Source organism: Dryobates pubescens, chromosome 1, assembly GCF_014839835.1.
Source record: "Dryobates pubescens isolate bDryPub1 chromosome 1, bDryPub1.pri, whole genome shotgun sequence".
Taxonomy (NCBI): Eukaryota; Metazoa; Chordata; class Aves; order Piciformes; family Picidae; genus Dryobates; species Dryobates pubescens.
In genome coordinates, this window is record NC_071612.1 from 30,312,857 (window position 1) to 30,333,495 (window position 20,639).

The following is a 20,639-nucleotide window of genomic DNA, read 5'->3' on the forward strand; positions in this document are numbered from 1 at the left end:
ACAAAGCTGGGGAGGGGTCTGGAGCACAGCTCGGTGAGGGATCTGGGGGTTGCTTAGCCTGCAGAAGAGGAGGCTCAGGGGAGACCTTATTGTTCTCTACAACTACCTGAAGGGAGGTTGTAGCCAGCTGGGGGTTGGTCTCTTCTCCCAGGCAACCAGCACCAGAACAAGAGGACACAGTCTCAAGCTGTGCCAAGGGAGGTTTAGGCTGGAGGTGAGGAGAGAATTCTTCCCAGCAAGAGGAATTGGCCATTGGAATGTGCTGCCCAGGCAGGTGGTGGAGTCACCATCACTGGAGATGTTCAAAAAAGGCTTGGATGAGGCACTTGGAGCCATGGTTTAGTTGTCAGGTGTTTGGTGATAGGTTGGACTTGGTGATCTCTGAGGTCTTTTCCAACCTTACTGATTCTATGATTCTGTGAAAATACACAGGTGTTACAACATTATAGAGGCATTTGCAATCAGAAAATAGCACCAAAAAAAACCCCAACCCTGGTCAAAACAACCACTGCCCCACTCCTCCCAAAGCCACCTCCTTTCCCCCTATAATTAAGGAAGAGAGACATTAGAAGGGATGTTAGTTCTTATCTGCAAGATCATCTAGCAGCTAGTAAATCCTTCCCAGCCAAGGAGAACAGCCAAGCATCTAGAGAAGAAGAAGGCAAGGAATGAAGGTAAAAGGTGTGAGATGTTTATAGAACACTTGCTTCTGTACCAGACATCCTGACCAATGAAATTAGGCTAGCATAATCTTTTGTTTTCCTTTTTACACCCAATTGTGAATTGTTTGTATTTTTCTACTTTTCTACTCAAAATCTGCAGCTAACTTTTAAAGGCAGAGCCTAAAACTGCCACAGCTTCATAGCATAAAACTTCCTTTACTCTCTTGAAATTGCGGAGCTTTGGCTGGCTGCTCAGTGCAATCTTGACAAAACCAAGTGTGAATCACACTGCAAAGCAAGGTCCACTTGGTTTCACTCAGCAGGGATAAGAGGCAGGGATTCTGTAAACTGTGTGAATCAAGGAAGGAAGCAAATGAGACAGAAACTCAGGTGGCCTTGACTGATGGTACTTCCCCCAAACTGCCAGAAAACAAGAAGATGAAATAACACATCTCTCTAAGCCACTGTGGTGGGTTGAAGTTTCCCCCCCAGCATTAACTTAGCCAGAGCAGCTCAGTCAGAAGCAAATGAGGCTGTGTTCACAAGCAAGAACTACACTCTGCAATGGGAGGCAATGAAGATGTACAGAACATACAGGAGTTACAATATGATACAGATATTGACAATTAGCAAACAACAGGAAACCCCCTGGGCAGAGACCAGGGAAGCCTTTCCACTGACCCCCTCTTCCCTCCTGTCCCAAGAGAGAAAGGAGCAGAGAGAAGCAGTGGCTTAGACTTAACTAAACAGCTCAGCCAAGGCCAGCCAAAGCAGGTTAACCTCCCCCAAGCAAAGCAAAACCAGAAGAGAAGAGTTCTGGTATTGTTCTGGTACAGCTCCTCTGATTCCAGATACTGATCCAATGAATTTGTTTAGAGTAATCTTTGGTTTTCCTTTCCACACCCAATAGTGATTTTTTTATATTTTTCTAATTTTCTGCTCAACATCCTTAACTAAATTTTAAAGGCAGAGCCTAAAATCACCACAGCCACAAACTCTAGCTGACAGAAATTCCACCTGACCAAAAGGGACCTGACCAGAGGGACCCTGACAGGCTGGAGAGGTGGGCACAAGCCAACCTCATGAGGTTCAACAAGACCAAGTGCAGGGTCCTGCATCTGGGTCAAGGCAATCCCAGGCACAAATCCAGGCTGGAAAGCAGCCCTGAGGAGAGAGACTTGGGGTGCTGGAGGAGGAGAAGCTCAAAAGGAGCTCTGCTGAGACCCCACCTGGAGTACTGCCTCCAGTTCTGGAGCCCCTATTACAAGAAGGATCTGGGGGTGCTGGAAGGTGTCCAGAGAAGAGCCACGAGGATGAGCAGAGGGCTGGAGCTGCTCTGCTATGAGGACAGACTGAAGGAGTTGGGGCTGTTCAGTCTGGAGAAGAGAAGGCTCCGAGGTGACCTAATTGTGGCCTTCCAGTATCTGAAGGGGGCTACAAGAAGGCTGGGGAGGGACTTGTCAGGATGTCAGGTAGTGATAGGACTAGGGGGAATGGAATGAAGCTGGAGGTGGGGAGATTCAGGCTGGAGGTGAGGAGGAAGTTCTTCACCATGAGAGTGGTGAAGCCCTGGAATGGGTTGTCCAGGGAGGTGGTTGAGGCCCCGTCCCTGGAGGTGTTTAAGCCCAGGCTTAATGAGGCTCTGGCCAGCCTGCTCTAGTGTGGGCTGTCCCTGCCCATGGCAGGGGGGTTGGAACTAGATGATCCTTGTGGTCCCTTCCAACCCTGACTGATACTATGATACTATGAAAAGCCCAAAGAGAAGGTGGATAGTACAGATGCCTGAAATGCAAAGTGCTAGTCATTTATTACCTCCTCTAATCAGTCAATTAAATATAAGGTGCATGATCATTCCTCTGTGCTCAGCACTGCTGAGGCCACACCTCAAGTCTCTGAATGGCTGCATAGCTTTTAGGCTGATTTTTTTTGCTCAAGTTATACTTTATTGTGATGATATTTCCTCAAATTACACCCCCCACCCACCCATCTGTATTAGGGCCAAATTGAAATAGCTGCTGACTAGGCACAGGTTACATTTAATAGCTGGTTTGTGCCCCTTTGAGCTACCTATCTTGTATTAAAACAGGTAGATCATAAACCTTGCAGTTATTCACCCTGTACATGCCTGCTGTGATCATTTGCTTTACAAGCTCTAATCTCAGAGCCTGCTGGGAAACTCAGCTTCTGTTGTTTTCAATTAGTATTTCCAATCTATTTTTTAAGGTAGCAGGTACTGTATGCTGGGTGAGGTGAATGCCAAGGAATTCAGCTGTTTTGGGACCTGGCTGTGGGCCACAGTTTGACAGGAGGGTGTGTGCCATGCAAAACCCAGTGGGACCAGCCTGGCTCACCTGTGTGTCAAAGGGCTACCTCTCAAGGTTCCTTTGCTCTCATCTTCTCACCAACCCATACTCATCTGCTCTGTGGGCGTTCTTGCATTCCAAACAGATTCACAGAAGTCACAAGGCACAGAGGAAATTTGTCTTTTAAACAGAAAGAGGTTCCAGCTCTGATTGTAATTATCCTTCCATACTATGCAAGACAGAAAAGGAGGTGATGGGCATGACAGTGCAGTGTCAGGAAGGATTGTGTGAATTGGTTATGAATAAGGAGCTCTTGCATGGCTGCTGGAAGGAGGATACTGCAGCTCACAGCAGGTTAATATACCCATACTGCACTCTTGCTAATTCCAGTATCTGAACCAGCTACATTAAACCCAGCATTGTGCTGTTTAGACATACTCTAGACACTCCAATTGATCCCAACCTCAATCCATATTACTATCATAGAACTATAATGGTTCAGAAAGAGCTAATAGGTGCATTAAGTTATTGTGATTCAAAATCAATAGGCACAGCAAGGCTGCATCCTAATAGACCATTGCCATAGATGGCTTGGAAAGAAGGTTTAGACCCATTACAGAGCAGGGGGAGGTATTGAGAAAGGGAGCTGCCATTTTTTGTTGTTTTCTTCTAGATAGCACTAAATTAAATAGCATAATAAATCCAGAAGCTACCATTTCATTTGGAGGAAGGTGGGTGACACACACACTGTTGTTTAAAATACTTTAACTGAAAGCACAAACTCATATAAGACAAGAAACTAGGCTACAAGCTTGTACATAGAAGGGGTGCAGCAAGAAAGTGTGGCCAGAAGGTCTAGGTCTAGGGTCCTGCCCCTCTGCTCTGCCCTGCTGAGACCACACCTGCAATACTGAGCTCTGAGCTCCTCAGTTCAAGAGAGACAGAGACCTACTGGAGAGAGTCCAGCAGAGAGCCACAAGGATTCTTAGGGGACTGAAGAGAGACTGAGAGACCTGGGGCTGTTTAGTCTGGAGAAGAGAAGGCTGAGAGGGGATCTGATCAATGTCTATCAATAGCTGAGGGCTGGGGGTCAAGTGGAGGGGGCCAAGTTCTTTTGGGTGGTGCACAGTAATAAAGCCAAGGAACAATGGAGACAAACTTGAACATGGAAGATGTGGTGGTGAGAGAAGGCCCAGCTCTCCCTCCCCCAAAAAGAAAGAAGCCGCGTCTGACTCAGTCGGAGAAACAAAGGGTATGAGCTGTATTTACAAGCAGGATGAAATGCAAATGGCTATGTACACAATATACAGAATTTACAATATATACAGAAATACACAGCAAAGAAAGCAATACAGAACAAAACTCCCTCCTCTGGAGAGAGGAGGGTTCCCCCCCTGCACCCCCTCTCTCCCCCCACCTCCCTTTATTCCCAAAAGGGTTAGAGAGAGAGAAAAGGTAGTTATTAAGGAGGAAATTCTTTGTTAGGCTCAAAAGCACATGCAGGGATTAGTTTTCTTATCTCAAGATCAGCTCTGGCTAGTTGCTCAGAAGCAGACAGGCTGGAAAGGCAGAACAGACTGGAACTGAGAAAGATTCCAACTGAACTAAAACTTAAAGTTGCATTCTACCAATCTACCAATGAAATTTGTTTAGAGTACCTGAATGTTTTCAAAATATTCAGCCAGAGTGTTCTAGCACAGCCTAAAATGGTCACAGAAGGTTTCAGCTCAACATGAGGAGAAACTTCTTTAGAGTGAGGATGCCAGAGCCCTGGAGCAGGCTGCCCAGAGAGGTTGTGGAGTCTCCTTCTCTGGAGACTTTCCAACCCCACCTGGATTCATTCCTGTGCAGACTCCCTGGTGGGGGGGTTGGACTGGATGATCTCTGGAGGTCCCTTCCAACCTCTAATGTTCTGTGATACTGTGATCTCTCATCAAAGATGACAATGGATCTGTCATTAAAGAGAGATGCTTGAGAATAATGATAACCAAAGGCCATATGTGCAATCTCCTTCCTTTAATGCTGTGTTCAGCTTCTGGAGCATGAACTAGCTCCTTGCTGCAGGCAAAGTGACCTTTCTGTTAGCACACCTGACTTCTTAATCAATATGTTTGAAAAGCACAGGACTGAAGAATGCTGGGTTTTGATGCCCATGCTGCTACTCAGCCCATTGACACAATAGGATCACAGCTCATAGGATGTTAGGGGTTGGAAGAGACCTCTGGAGGTCATCAAGTCAAACCCCTCTGCCAGAGCAGGACCATGGAGTCCAGCACAGGTCACACAGAAACACATCCAGACAGGGCTGGAAAATCTCCAGAGAAGGAGACTCCACAACCTCTCTGGGCAGCCTGTTCCAGTTCTCTGGTACCCTCACAGTGAAGAAGTTCCTCCTCATGTTGAGGTGGAACCTCCTGTGCTGCAGTTTAAATCCATTACAACACCTTAATTATCCAAGGTTTTTGTAGATTTGAAACCTTCATCTATGGTTTATTGCTATTGAGAGGTGGGAAATCGTGTTATGCTTTGCAGCAACTTTTATAGCTCTTGCAAGTGGGAGAATTTCTGTCATGACAGACTGAAATGTTTCAATTAAATGTTAATTATTGATTCTAAGGAGAAGTAATGTACCTAGCTGTTCAATTAAAAAAATCAACCTACTGTGCTGTTCCTAGCCAAATAAAGTCCCCAAAACAGTGGTCAATACAGTACTTCTCACATATAATTAAATAGAATAGAATAGGATAGAATAGACCAGGTTGGAAGAGACCTTCAAGATCATCACATCCAACCTATCATCCAACACCACCTAATCAACTAAACCATGCAACCAAGCACCCCATCCAGTCTCCTCCTAAACACCTCCAATGATGGTGACTCAACCACCTCTCTGGGCAGCCAGTTCCAATAGTGATAGGACAAGACAGATTAATCTAAACAGAGGCCACTGGGTCCAGCAGACATCAGCCTTGGTTTTGCCAGAGCAAGCCCATTTGTGCCTTCAAATAAGGACATGAAAGCTACCTGCATTTAGAGGCTTAAGTTAGCTACCCAGATGAGGTGATGAACATCCCTCCATAGATTCCATGCAGAGTATGGAGAAGAGGAGGGCAAGGAAGCTGGGGAAGGGCCTGGAGAATAAATCTGATGAAGAGCAACTGAAGGAGCTGGGGATGGTTAGTGTGAAACAGAGGAGGTGGAGGGGAGACCTCCTGGCTGTCTACAATTGCCTGGAAGGACCTTGTGGAGAGGCTGCTGCTGGTCTCTTCTCACAGGTAATTAGTGATAGAACAAGAGGGAATGGCCTCAAGCTGTGACTGGGTAAGTTTAGACTGGACATCAGGAAGAATTTTTTCCCATCAAGAGAGTTCAGGCATTGGAATGTGCTGCCCAGGGAGGTGGTGGAGTCTCCAAGCCTGGCTGTGTTTCAAGGTGGTTTGGATGTGGTGCTTGGGGCTCTGGTTTAGGGGTGACCCTTGCAGAGTAGGGTTCATGGTTGGACTTTGTGATCCTGAGGGTCTGTTCCAACCTGAATGTTTCTTTGATTCTGAGATACTTGAGGAAATGCAGTATTTGGGGCTGCATATTTCACTGTGGAGGCTGGAGTGGGGTGGGGGGAAGAAATGAGAAATGGCTAACATTGAAAAGTAGGAGGTTAACTATTTTATGATTCAAGGAAAAAAGTGATTATGCCTAGCAACAAGAAAATGCATCCTGTGCTTGAGACTGGTTTGGTGCTGCTTCATGAGCCTTAATGCTTCTTGCTGGTTCTAATGGCTGTACGTGGTCATCCAGCAGCCATTGGAGAGAATTTGAGAGATCCAGTGATGAGGGTGAAGTTCAGTTTGGGGAGCAATTTCTCAGCATTTGCAGGTAATGGGAGTTCTAAATTGTCTCAGGGATTATTTACTGCCTGTGACTCCCGAGGCCTCGCTTGGGATATGTGAATCCTTTCACGGGGCCTGCCTGCTGGTTCTAGAGGCAGTGCTGAGCACAGGTTGAAAGCCTTGCTCACAGCTGAGCTGCCTTTCTTGCTTCTGTTTTTTTTTTCCTTTTCCATTTTCATCAGAGAAAAAGAGCTGATTAAAGAATACAGAGTCCCATTTAACAGAGTGGCAATATTAAAGTATGATCACCCCAGATGTTCAGAAATGCCTGATGAGTGGACACAGAAGTCATTTTCATAGGCTTTGTGAATTCTAACCACTCATATAACTACTTAATTCCAAAATTCTCATCCAAGCATAGGAGAAGCACATAAGGCCATCCATCTGCAGCTTAAAAGTCAAGCCCCAATATGTGTTGTTAACCCCAGCAGTGATCAGTTTCTCTGATCTCATAAGCCACTTTCTGTTCCTTCATTAATTTCTTAATAGCCTCCTGACTAAGAAGTTTTTCTGCCCATGCTAAGCAACAGAGGATTCAGCTGAGCAGGAGAATATTCCCAAACATTCTGCTTTACTTTTCCATCTATAAAGTACATTCCAGCATCTACAGGTACAAGGATGCTTAGGGGACTTGAGCATCTCCCCTGTGAAGAGAGACTGAGAGCCCTGGGGCTGTTGAGTCTGGAGAAGAGAAGGCTGAGAGGGGATCTGATCAATGTCTATCAACAGCTGAAGGGTGGAGGGTCAAGTGGAGGGGGCCAAGATCTTTTGGGTGGTGCACAGCAATAGGCCAAGGAACAATGGAGACAAACTTGAACATGGAAGGTTCCAAGCTGCAGCAGGGGAGGTGCAGGCTGGATGCTAGGAAATATTTCTTCCCAGAGAGGGCTCTCAGCCATTGGAATGTTCTGCCCAGGGCAGTGCTGGAGTCACCATCCCTGGAGGTGTTGAAGCAGTGTGTGGAGCTGGTGCTTAGGGACATGGTTTAGTGTTGAGGCTTGAGTGCTGGGTGGAAGGTTGGACTGGATGAGCTTGGAGATCTCTTCCAACTGGATGTTTTCTGTGATTCTGTGACACTTCACTGAATATTTTCAGTTAGTTATACCATACCAATCTATATGAACAGGCATCACTGAATTGCAGGCACAATGCAGGCCAGGATGCCCTTGGCTTTCTTGGCCACTTGGGCACACTGCTGGCTCCTCTTCAGCTGCTTGTCCATGAGCACCCCCAGATCCCTTTCTGCCAGCAGCTTTCCAGCCACACTGCACCAGGCCTGGAGCCTTGCTTGGGGTTGTTGTGACCCAAGTGCAGGACCTGGCATTGGGCCTTATTGAAGCTCCTCCTGGCAATGTCCATGTGCTTGTTGTGGCCAAAGCCCAACAAGCCAGACCTAAAGTTTTGCACCTCAGAAGTCAATGTTTCTGAGAAACTCCTACTCCATTACAGCACCATGTCAAGAATGAAAAGGCAGCAATGTGGCACACCTTTGAAAGTGGGGGACATTAGATAGTTTTGCTCTACTGTAGCAGATCAGCGAGGTGTCCTCAGAGAAAATAAAGAACAGATCTGATGACATCCATCTTTGACAAATATGGAGTTTGTGCTCAGGAGGATGATAGCTTTCTGTATTTAATTTTAAAGATACAGGAGGGAGAGTATCTAGAGATGCAGTACTCAACAGGAAGAACAATAGGGCAAAAGAGGAATTCAGGTTTGCCCCCTTCACCCCCACCCCCAAATAAATTTAGTTCTGAAAATATTATAAACATTAATTTAAAAATGGAGGAAAACAACAGCAGATCTTGGAGAAAGGGAAAAGTGTGTTGTTTGGAAATCTTACCAACCAGTTCCAGCTTTTAGTATCTCTTTGTATTCTTTATTACGGTTATCTTTTCGGTGAGGCCTCACCTCCAGCACTGTGTGCAGCTCTGGGCCCTCACTGCAAGAGAGAGCTTGAGGTGCTGGAGCAGGTCCAGAGGAGAGCAACCAGACTGGGGAAGGGGCTGGAGGGAAAGGCTGATGAGGAGAGGCTGAGGGAGCTGGGGGTGTTCAGCCTGGAGGAGAGGAGGCTCAGGGGGGACCTTATCACTGTCTGCAACTACCTGAAGGGAAGTTGTAGTCAGTGGGGGTCAGGCTGTGCTCCCAGGCAACTTGTGACAGGAAACGAGGACATGGCCTGAAGCTGTGCCAGGAGAGGTTTAGGTTGGATATTAGGAAGCACTTCCTGACAGAAAGGCTGATTAGGTACTGGGATGTGCTGGCCAGGGAGGCGAGGGAGTTACCATTCCTGGAGGTGTTTAAGGCAAGATTGGATGTGGCACTTAGTGCCATGGTCTGTTTGGTGTGGTGGTGTTAGGTCATAGGCTGGACCTGATGATCTCAGAGGTCTATTGCAACCTGAATAATCCTGTGGTTCTCTAAATATTTAGTAATTTGTCATAGTCCCATAATTGGTTCTCCCCAAACCAATCAAATGGATGCTCTTGGGATGGAACTCCTCAAAACCACCCAGCTTATATTAGATACAGATTGCAGCAGAGGGACAAGGAAAATGCCCATGCCTGTAGCATGGCAAATTTTGCCGTGTTTTTCACACTTTCCAGTATGAATTGGTGGCTGTGTTTGTCAGGTAAAGCATTTGCCCTGCCTGTGGAAACTGGCAGCTCTGTAGACTCCTGCATATGTATGGCCGTGTGTATGAGTGGATGAGTGGTGCCCTGCCGAGCACCAGCACAGTCAGAAGGCATTACTGCAAAGTATTTCAGCTGCAGTCTCACAGCAGAATATATACTAATGAAATACATAGCTGTAGTGGTTTGGCACAAGGGCTAAGCTGTCTGCTCCCTCAATGTGAAAGCGAGGAGGAAAGTAGCACACACAACTCAGGGTTGAGACAAAGAGATAAGAGTTCAATATTACATGGGAGGTTGAGGTTCAACAAGACCTGTTCCATGTTCAACAAGGTCCTGCAGCCGGGTTGGGGCAATCCCAGGCACCAATACAGGCTGGGCAGGGACTGGCTTGAGAACAGCCCTGGAGAAAAGGCGTTGGGGGTGCTGGTGGAGGAGAAGCTCAACAGGAGCTAGCAGTGAGCACTTGCAGCCCAGAGAGCCAAGCAGAGCCTGGGCTGCAGCAAGAGAAGTGTGGCCAGCAGGGCCAGGGAGGTGATTCTCCCCCTCTGCTCCACTCTGCTGAGACCACAGCTGGAGCTCTGTGTCCAGTTCTGGAGTCTCTATTGGAGGAAGGATCTGGAGGTGCTGGAGCAGAAAAGGGCCACGAGGATGAGCAGAGGGCTGGAGCTCTTCTGTTATAGAGACAGACTGAGGGAGTTGGGGCTGTTCAGTCTGGAGAGGAGAAGGCTCTGAGGAGACCTAATTGTGGCCTTCCAGTATTTGAAGGGAGCTACAAGAAAGCTGGGGAGGGACTTTTGAGGGTGTCAGGGAGTGATAGGACTGGGGTGAATGTAGCAAAACTAGACGTGGGAAGATTCAGATTGGATGTGAGGAAGAAGTTGTTCCCCATGAGGGTGGTGAGAGACTTGTACAGGTTGCCCAGGGAGGTGTGCCAGGGGAGGTTTAGGCTGGAGATGAGGAGAAAGTTCTTCACAGAGAGAGTCATTAGCCATTGGAATGTGCTGCCCAGGGAGGTGGTGGAGTCACCATCCCTGGAGGTGTTCAAGAAGGAATTGGATGTGGCACTTGGTGCCATGGTGTAGTCATGAGGTCTGTGGTGACAGGTTGGACTTGATGATCTTTGAGGTCTCTTCCAACCTCATTGATTCTATGTTTCTAAATTTTAAAGGCACAGGCTAAGTCACCATCACTGGAGGTGTTTAGGAAGAGCCTGGATGAGGCACTTGGTGCCATGGTTTAGTTGATTAGATGGTGTTGGGTGATAGGTTGGACTGGATGATCTCAAAGGTCTTTTCCAACCTGGTTAATTCAATTCTATTCTATTCTATTGTATTCTATTCTATTCTATTCTATTCTATTCTATTCTATTCTATTCTATTCTAAATCCACCACAGCAGGCATGCCACAGAATTGCTCTATTAACAGTTGCTTCCTTTGTTTTCTGTTTAGGAAGAGCCCTTTGTCATGGTGTCTGAAAATGTCCTGGGCAAACCAAAGAAGTATCAGGGCTTCTCAATCGACGTGCTGGAAGCCTTGGCCACTTACCTTGGCTTCAAATATGAAATCTATGTTGCTCCAGATCACAAGTATGGAAGTCCTCAGGATGATGGCTCATGGAATGGGTTGATTGGAGAACTGGTATTCAAGGTAAGGTTATTGCTAGCTTGCAAATGAGGTCATGTTAGAAAGCTGGATAATACACAGCGTGGTGTATTTACTTCAGCTCATTTTCACTGAGTTGCTGATAGCAAGCGCTTGGTTCACTTTGTGTCTTGGGGGTTGGACTTGATGATCTCCAACTCCTAACATCCCATGAGCCTGTGTCACCACAATTTGGTACCATATCCACTTAAGGAAAAGCTAGAAATAGAGTTTACTGATAACTGGCCCCTTCCCTAGAGATACTCACGGTGAGGCATGGCATAGCCAGCAGGTCGAGGGAGGTGATTCTCCTCCTCCTGCCTGCTCTGGTGAGACCCCACCTGGAGCACTGTGCCCAGTGCTGGAGCCCCTGGTACAGGAAGGATTTGGACGTGCTGGAGCGTGTCCAAAGAAGGGCCACGAGGATGAGCAGATGGCTGGAGCTCCTCAGCTTCTTAGTCTGGAGAAGAGAGGGCTCCTAGAAGACCATATTGTGGCCTTGCAGGATCTGAAGGGGGCTACAAGAAAGCTGGGGAGGGACTTTTGAGCGTGTCAGGGAGGGATAGGACTGGGGGAATGGAGCAAAACTAGAAATGGGTAGATTCAGATTGGATGTGAGGAAGAAGTTGTTCCTCATGAGGGTGGTGAGACACTGGCACAGGTTGCCCAGGGAGGTGGTAGCAGCCCCTCATCCCTGGAGGTTTTGCAGCCAGGCTGGATGTGGCTGTGAGCAACCTGCTGTAGTGTGAGGTGTCCCTGCCCATGGCTGGGGGGTTGGAACTGGCTGATCCTTGAGGCCCCTTCCAACCCTAACAATTCTATGATTCTCAACAACCTGATCTACTTTGGGATGTCCCTACTGACTGCAGGGAGGTCAGACTGGATGACTTTTGGAGGTTCCTTCCAGCCTGGATTATTCTATGATTCTGTAATTCTATGATTCTATGATTCCATGACTCTGTTTAAGGAACAGGACAACCTATTTTTTCCAGCAGTATGAAATCTGAATACAGGCAAAGAATGAGATGCACAGCATCCTATTAATTTGGCAAGACCTGACACAAATGAGTTGAAGAGGAAAGAGGAAAAATTGGTGCTACAATAATTAGTGATGCAGCAGATAAATAATATATGGCACTTAGAATAAATGTTGGTGTGATGAAGACATGAAGCATATAATCAAAAGAAAACGTTTTGTTGATATACAATAACACTCACACCATGTAGATGTATGAATCAAGGGTAGTATGTTCTCTATTCTGTGATTAATTAGCCACTTAATCTACTTAATTTTGTATTAAATGCTCAATATTGTATCGTAAATAAACAAATGCACCACATTTTAACTTCCATCTTCTCTGATTGCACTTTCAACAGTGAGAGAAAAAGGGCTAGACAGCCTCTGTTTTGCTGATGTCTCATTTGTGCCAGCCTGTAGAGGCAGCTTTTGCAGCTATGGAGACCTACATTTCCTTAACTACCTGCAGTAGATGTTCATGTAAATAACTTCTTGGCTGTTTGTGGAAGTGCATTTTCAAATCTGACTGACAATCTGTGATAATTAACAGGTTTAATCTATTCTGCCTTCCTGAAAGCAACCGCACATAAGGTACCCACAGTAAATGCTGCTGCATTGTAGTAGTAAAAGCAGAATCACAGAATTGTCAGGGTTGGAAGGGACCTCAAGGATCAGCCAGTTCCAAGCCCCCTGCCATGGGCAGGGACACCTCATACTACAGCAGGTTGCTCACAGCCACATCCACCCTGGCTGCAAAAACCTCCAGGGATGAGGCTGCCACCACCTCCCTGGGCAACCTGTGCCAGGCTCTCACCACCCTCATGAGGAACAACTTCTTCCTAACATCCAATCTGAATCTACCCATTTCTGGTTTTGCTCCATTCCCCCCAGTCCTATCCCTCCCTGACACCCTCAAAAGTCCCTCCCCAGCTTTCTTGTAGCTTCCCTCAGATCCTGGAAGGCCACAAGAAGGTCTCATTATTGTGTCAGTCACTGTAGCAAGTGAATAATTTATGTCTTCAAGACAGTGTGAGAGCAGCACTGCTGCATTCAGCATTTGCAGAAGTACATGCCCATGGCCTTACAGACAGGACATTATGCCAAGTTCACTCTCTTCCAGTTTTGCAGACAAGGTCCATGTCCTCTTTTAGAACAGGATCTGGAAGTAGATCTTTAAGGTCTTTTTCAACCTTGTTGACACAAACCTCCCCTCCTCTGATGGCCAGGACCCACGTTAGGTACACCCTTGCTCCAGACATCTTCATCAAAGTAAAATCTATTTAACCATGCATGGATTTTCTTCTAATGAAGAGCCACCAGGAAGCAAACAGTATAGGGAAAACTACCTGATTCCACTTAGTTCCATCAGAAAACCAGGGATGTGATAGCAGCCTCATCCCTGGAGTTTTTTAAGGCCATGCTGGATGTGGCTCTGAGCAGCCTGATTTAGTGTGAGGTGTCCCTGCCCATGGCAGGGGGGTTGGAACTGGCTGATCCTTGAGGACCCTTCCAACCCTGACAATTATTCTATGAAAACTAAATATATGCCTAAACATTTCTAAGAGGACCTGCAAGCCAAGTAGGAGCCTCCAGCAATAGTGTGGCCAGCAGGAACAGGGAAGTCATTCTGCCCTGGACTCAGCACTGGTTAGGCCACACCTTGTGTCCAGTTCTGGGCCCCTCAGTTTAGGAAAGATGTTGAGATGCTGGAAGGTGTCCAGAGAAGGGCAACAAAGCTGGGGAGGGGTCTGGAGTACAGCCCTGTGAGGAGAGGCTGAGGGAGCTGGGGTTGCTTAGCCTGGAGAAGAGGAGGCTCAGGGGAGACCTTCTGGCTGTCTCCAACTCCCTGAAGGGAGGTTGTAGCCAGGTGGGGGTTGGTCTCTTCTCCCAGGTAAGCAGCACCAGAACAAGAGGACACAGTCTCAAGCTGTGCCGGGGGAGGTTTAGGCTGGATGTTAGGAAGAAATTCTTCCCAGAAAGAGATCTTTGCCATTGGGATGTGCTGCCCAGGGAGGTGGTGGAGTCACCATCACTGGAAGTGTTTAAAAAGAGCCTGGATGAGGCACTTGGTGCCATGGTTTAGTTTATTAGATGGTGCTGGGTGATAGGTTGGACTTGATGATGTCAAAGGTGTTTTCCAACCTGGTTAAGTCTGTATTCTGCATTCTCATGAGAGACCCTATTTGTTAACAGATGTTCCAAAGGGCAGTGGCACAGGAAGGAAGAAAGCATTCAGGGAGGACAAAGTGAGGAAACAAAATAATATCTGAGTAGAATGAGAAGCATTTGGATGCCTGTGTGTCAACTTGAGGAGAAAAAATGTACCTGGGGTTCATATTTTTCATGTTCATATTAATAACTGTGTGACACATGGGACTGTGGTTTATTGCTTCCAGTGTTCATTGAAACTTGATTTAGCACTGAAAGTGGATAAAATGAAAGGCCTCTTGGGAGGAATTTAAAGTAGATTCATTTATTTTCCCTGCTCTTGATCATGAACCACAGGAATTACCATTAGATTGCTTTCTATGTGTACGAGGTGTGCTTGCTTAAGCAATAGCAAAGAAGCATTGCAGGTTGACCTTGTTCTCATGGGAGACTTCAACCTCCCTGATATCTGCTGGGATCTCAACACAGCAGAGAGGAGACAGTCTAGGAGGTTCTTAGAGTGCATGGAGGACAGCTTCTTATCCCAGGTGCTGCGTGAGCCTGCCAGGGGTGAGGCTTTGCTTGGCCTTCTTTTCACCAATAGAGAAGGGCTGGTGGGTGATGTGGTGGTCAGAGGCTGTCTGGGGTCCAGTGAGTACTGGGCTCAGTACTCAAGGTGAGGGCTAAACAGTGCTGAGTACAGGGCAGAAGGTGCTGGAAGGCCTCTGTAATGCCTCTCCAAAGCCTTTTTGGGCAGTGAAGGCACAGTGCCAGGGTGATGCTGAACTTCAATGCCCTCTGCTGGTGTTTTTCATTCAGTTTCAGGTCTCACAGTTTCATGCACGAGAAATATGTTCGACACCTAAGATGTTATACTTGGCTGGGGTTTACACAGCAAAAACTTTGTGGAGAGTTTTGCATGTTAATAATTTGGATTGGCACCTTTCATCCAAATATGGACATAATTGCATACACTAAGGCACTAAGTGAACCTTGATTTCATCAAACTGATGTCTTCTCCAATGCAATTTGACAAGTTAATGGCAACCATTGCATTTTTTTCATCTTCCAGATTTGGCAGTTGGCAGAATCTATACAAAATTTAAAATGCTCACCACCAGTAGATCTGCCTATACTCAAGCTTGGTTTCATGCTAAACCTTGTTTTCTGCTAAACAATCACAGAACCACAGACTCACAGAATGTTAGGGGCTGAAGGGACCTCAAAAACTCATCCAGTCCAACCCCCCTGCCAGAGCAGGAGCACCTAGAGCAGGTCACACAAGAACACATCCAGGTGGGGTTTGAATATCTCCAGAGAGGGAGACTCCACAACCCCCTGGGCAGCCTCTTCCAGGGCTCTCTCACACTCACAGAGAAATTTTTTTTCCTCCTGTTTCCATGCAACTTCCTCTGCCTCAGCTTCCACCACTGCCCCTTGTGCTGGCATTGGGCATCACCCAGCAGAGCCTGGCTCCAGCCTCTGGGCACTCACCCTGCACATCTTTACCAACATGAATGAGGTCACCCTCAGGCTCCTCCTGTCCAAGCTCCAGAGCCCTCAGCTCCCTCAGGCTCTCCTCATAATGAAGATGTTCCACTGCCTTCATCATTTTTGTGGCTCTCTGCTGGACTCTTTCAAGCAGTTCCCTGAGGTTCTTCTTGAACTGAGGGGCCCAGAGCTGGATGCAATATTCCAGGTGTGGCCTCACCAGGGCAGAGTAGAGGGGGAGGAGAACCTCCCTGGCTCTGCTGGACACACTCCTCTGAATGCACCCCAGGACCCCATTGGCCTTCTTGGCCCCCAGGGCACATTGCTGTGCCATGCAGAACTTGTTGTCCACCAGCACTCCCAGGTCCCTCTCCACAGGGCTGCTCTTCAGCAGATCACCTCCCAGCCTGCACTGCTGCAGTTTATTCTTCCTTCCCAGCTGCAAGACTCTGCATTTATCCTTGTTGAACCTCTTGAGGTTCCTCTCTGCCCAGCTCTCAGTCTGTCCAAGTCTCTGAATGGCCACACAGCCTTCAGGTGTCTCAGCCAAGCCTCCCAGTTTGGTGTCATCAGCAAACTTGCTTGGCAACCTTCTCACCTGAGCTGGAATGTAACTATTAGCAGATACTCAAATCACTTGACCAAAAGTGTTATAATCAAAAAATAGAGACTCAGATGTTCTGAATATTTTTATGGACAATTCTGAGAAGATCTTTACTTGGGTTACTGACTGAGTTTGTTGGCCTGTTAAATCATCACTCAAAAAACTGTTAGGAGGGAAAACGAAGTGAATTAATGAAGCTCAGTGGACACAGAACTGGCTTGATGGATGCACCCAAAGTCAATGGGTCCATGTCCAAGTGGAGGCCAGGGACAAGTGGAGTCCCTCAAGGATCAGTACTGGGACCAGGCTTGTTTAACATCTTTGTTGGTGCCATGGTGGCATTGAGGCACCCTCAGCGAGTTCATTGATGACACCAAGCTGTGTGGTGCACCTGACCAGCTGGAGGGAAGGGATCTATACCCAGAGGGACCTGGACAGGCTGCAGAGCTGAGCCCATGACAACCTCATGAGGTTCAACAAGACCAAGGGCAAGGTCCTGCAGCTGGGTCAGTGCAATCCGAGGCACCAACATAGGCTGGGCAGGGTCTGGCTTGTGAGCAGCCCTGAAGAAAAGGCCTTGGGGGTGCTGGAGGATGAGAAGCTCAACAGGAGCCAGCAGTGAGCACTTGCAGCCCAGAGAGCCAAGCAAAGCCTGGGCTGCATCAGGAGAAGTGTGGCCAGCAGGGCCAGGGAGGGGATTCTCCCCCTCTGCTCCACTCTGCTGAGACCACACCTGGAGCACTGTGTCTGGAGGTGCTGGAAGGTGTCCAGAGAAGGGCCACAAGGATGAGCAGAAGGATGAAGCTGCTCTCCTCTGGGGACAGACTGAGGGAATTGGGGTTGTTCAGTCTGGAGAAGAGAAGGCTCCAAGGAAACCTAATTGTGGCCTTCTGGTATCTGAAGGGGGAAACAAGAAAGCTGGGGAGGGGCTTTTGAGGGTGTCAGGGAATGGTAGGACTGGGGGGAACAGACCCAAGCTTAAGGAGGGGAGATTTATGTTGGCTGTTAAGAAGTTGTTCCCCATGAGGGTGGTGAGAGACTGGCACAGGTTGCCCAGGGAGGTGGTGGCAGCCTTATCTCTGGGGGTTTTTGCAGCCAGGCTGGATGTGGCTGTGAGCAACCTGCTGTAGTGTGAGGTGTCCCTGGCCATGGCAGGGGGCTTGGAACTGGCTGATCCTTGAGGTCCCTTCCAACCCTGACAATTCTGTGATTCTCTGTTTCTATGAAGCCATACATTCAGCTGTGCACATGGACACAGTTTTGCTCAAGACACTAAAGAATCTAACCCACAAATGAAAGGTGAAACTCTCTTCCATGGCTTTTAAGCAATTCAGTATTTTCAAGCACTTTTTCTGTCCAGATCGTCAGGTCTCCCTGTCTTCCACCACTTATTCTACTCTGTGATCAATTAATATGAATTATCAACATCATTTTAACTGAGGTCTTCAGAGTATCACAGTATCACAGTATATCACAGTATCACCAAGGTTGGAAGAGACCTCAGAGATCATCAAGTCCAACCTGTCACCACAGACCTCATGACTAGACCATGGCACCAAGTGCCACATCCAATTCCTTCCCCTGGTGCAGCTTGAGACTGTGTCCTCTTGTTCTGCTGCTGGTTGCCTGAGAGAGGAGACTAACTCCCTCCTGGCTGTAACCTCCCTTCAGGTAGTTGTAGAGAGCAAGAAGGTCTCCCCTGAGCCTCCTCTTCTCCAGGCTAAGCAACCCCAGCTCCCTCAGCCTCTCCTCAGCCTTGTTGTCCTTCTCTGGACATGTTCAAGTGTCTCAATGTCCTTCCTAAACTGAGGGGCCCAGAACTGGACACAGGACTCGAGGTGTGGCCTAACCAGTGCTGAGCACAGGGCACAATGTCTTTCCTGCTCCTGTTGGCCACACTATTCTTTATACAGGCCAGGATGCCATTGGCCTTCTTGGCCACCTGGGCCATAGAGTACTATGACAGAAAGGAACCTTTGCAGTGTGAGATGCAGAGTTGATTTGCAGATGGCATTAAACAAATCCAGTTGATTTACAAACTTGATTCTAATCACTTTCAGCTGCCATACTTTCCCACTTCACATTTCACATTTCATTCCTGAGGAGATAGTTATCTCTGTCTTCCTTTTGCAAGAAGAAAGGAATTCAAGAGGGTTGTTAAAGTTTGACACAGCTTTTGTGCTCTCCTCAACCCCTTCCAAAGGACCACACAGTGCTTCAGGCCAAACTCAAACTAATTCAAGCAAGTTAGTAGCAGTTTAAAGTACATTAAGTCCTCTTTTTGATATTAAAATGCCTAGAATTTGCAGCCTTTTGGCTCAGGATTTGGACTCTTTAAAATGAATGTGCCTGCTTTAAATGCCTCCTCTCCCATTTTCACTGCTGTTCTGATTGTACCTTGGAAAAATAAAGTAGCAGCTGCTGCAGTTGTGCCTGGTCTCTCTGGAGACCTAAAATATGCTGATAATGCTGTGAAATGCAGTGATAAGATCAAGGAAAGGTATTCATCCTCTTCTCATCTGAAATGGGTTCTTTACATTACAAAAATAATAATAAAAAAGAAAAGAGAAATAGCAAATGGCAGAAAGCAAACCCAACGTAGCTGCAGGACAGGTTGGCACAGAGAGGAATTGCTGAGCAGGAGGACAGAGTAAAGGAAACCATGAAATAGTAAATAGTGAAGGAGCCACAAAAATGATGGAGGGTGTGGAACATCTTCCTTAGGAGGAGAGCCTGAGGGAGCTGAGGGCTCTGTAGCTTAGAGAGGAGGAGCCTGAGGGTGACCTCATTCATGTTGATAAAGCTGTGCAGGGTGAGTGCCCAGAGGCTGGAGCCAGGCTCTGCTGGGTGATGCCCAATGCCAGCACAAGGGGCAGTGGTGGAAGCTGAGGCAGAGGAAGTTCCATGGAAACATGAAGAAACATTTTTTCCCTGTGAGTGTGACAGAGCCCTGGAAGAGGCTGCCATGGGGAGTTGTGGAGTCTCCCTCCACAGGTGTTCAAAAAAGGATTGGATGTGGCACTTGGAGCCATGGTTTAGTTAGTCATGGGGTGTTGGGTAGTAGGTTGGACTTGGTGATCTCTGAGGTCTTTTCCAACCTTATTGATTGATTCTATTGATTGATTCTATGATTGATTCTATTTTCTGTCTCTCTTTTTTCTTCAGAGAGCTGATATAGGGATCTCTGCCCTAACCATCACACCTGACAGGGAAAATGTGGTGGACTTCACAACACGTTACATGGACTACTCCGTGGGCGTCCTGCTTCGAAAGGCAGAGAAGACAGTGGACATGTTTGCCTGCTTGGCACCTTTTGACCTTTCCCTGTGGGCTTGCATAGCTGGCACTGTGCTCTTGGTGGGGCTACTGGTATACCTCTTGAACTGGCTCAACCCTCCACGCCTTCAGATGGGATCCATGACTTCCACAACCCTCTACAACTCCATGTGGTTCGTGTACGGATCCTTTGTACAACAAGGTAAGAGACTGCAATAAAAAGCTGCATATTTATGTATTTGATATTTATGTATTTGATATTTGTATGCTTTTTATTGATATATTTTATATTTATCTTTCTATATTTTATATTTAATATTTTCTGGAGGCTGGTGTCTTCAGACACTGCCAAAACTTACTGGCAAAGTTTATTGTCAGGTTCTGTTACTCAGCTGTGAGTGATACATTCCACATGTGAAGACACTGAAACAATTTGAGCACAAAGCTGGGAATTCCCAATACAGGATTTAAACTGGGAATTCTGGTGCTGTGGTCTGTGGTTTCCCACCAGAGGGATTCTGTAGCAGATTGGCCAGGGGCTCACAGCTTGCTGCTCTGTCTGGTACCTTCCCAGACACTGTGACTATCATTCAAGCAGCTCTTGGCTCAGAGAGGGCTAAGGCCTCCCTCCCTTGTGCCCAGTTCACATTCTGGAGCTTTTCCTTGGCTCAGAGAGTGCTAAGGGCCTCTCTCTCTCGTGTGGTCTCTCAAGGGACAGTAGCCTTTCCATGGCTCTTCTGGGATTCAGTTCTCTTGGGGCTTTTCCCTTTTCTGCCTCCAGCACAGGGCTTTCAGAGTGTTGGTTGCCAAGCCCAGGTGTAGCTGTTGCCTGCTAGGACAAGCTCTTCAGCTGCAACTCAGGCAACATTTGGCTCCTGTTGCTTGCTTGGTGAGCACAAGGCCAGTTGCCTACCTTCTCAGCTAGTTTCATTACTGTCTCAAGACAATGAATGCCCTTTGGTACCAGAGAAAC

The 20,639-nt window shown here is 47.3% G+C and overlaps 1 protein-coding gene across 2 annotated transcripts in view; it reads left to right on the forward strand.

Annotated features, from left to right (window-relative positions):
• Window positions 1-20,639, forward strand: part of GRID2 (glutamate ionotropic receptor delta type subunit 2) — a 1,073,619-nt gene that overhangs the window by 890,952 nt on the left and 162,028 nt on the right. For both annotated transcript variants that reach the window (XM_054163312.1, XM_054163301.1), the window contains 2 exons: window positions 10,938-11,135; window positions 19,556-19,868. In XM_054163312.1, coding sequence (XP_054019287.1) covers window positions 10,938-11,135; window positions 19,556-19,868 — 511 coding nt within the window. The remainder of the gene's footprint in view (window positions 1-10,937; window positions 11,136-19,555; window positions 19,869-20,639) is intronic.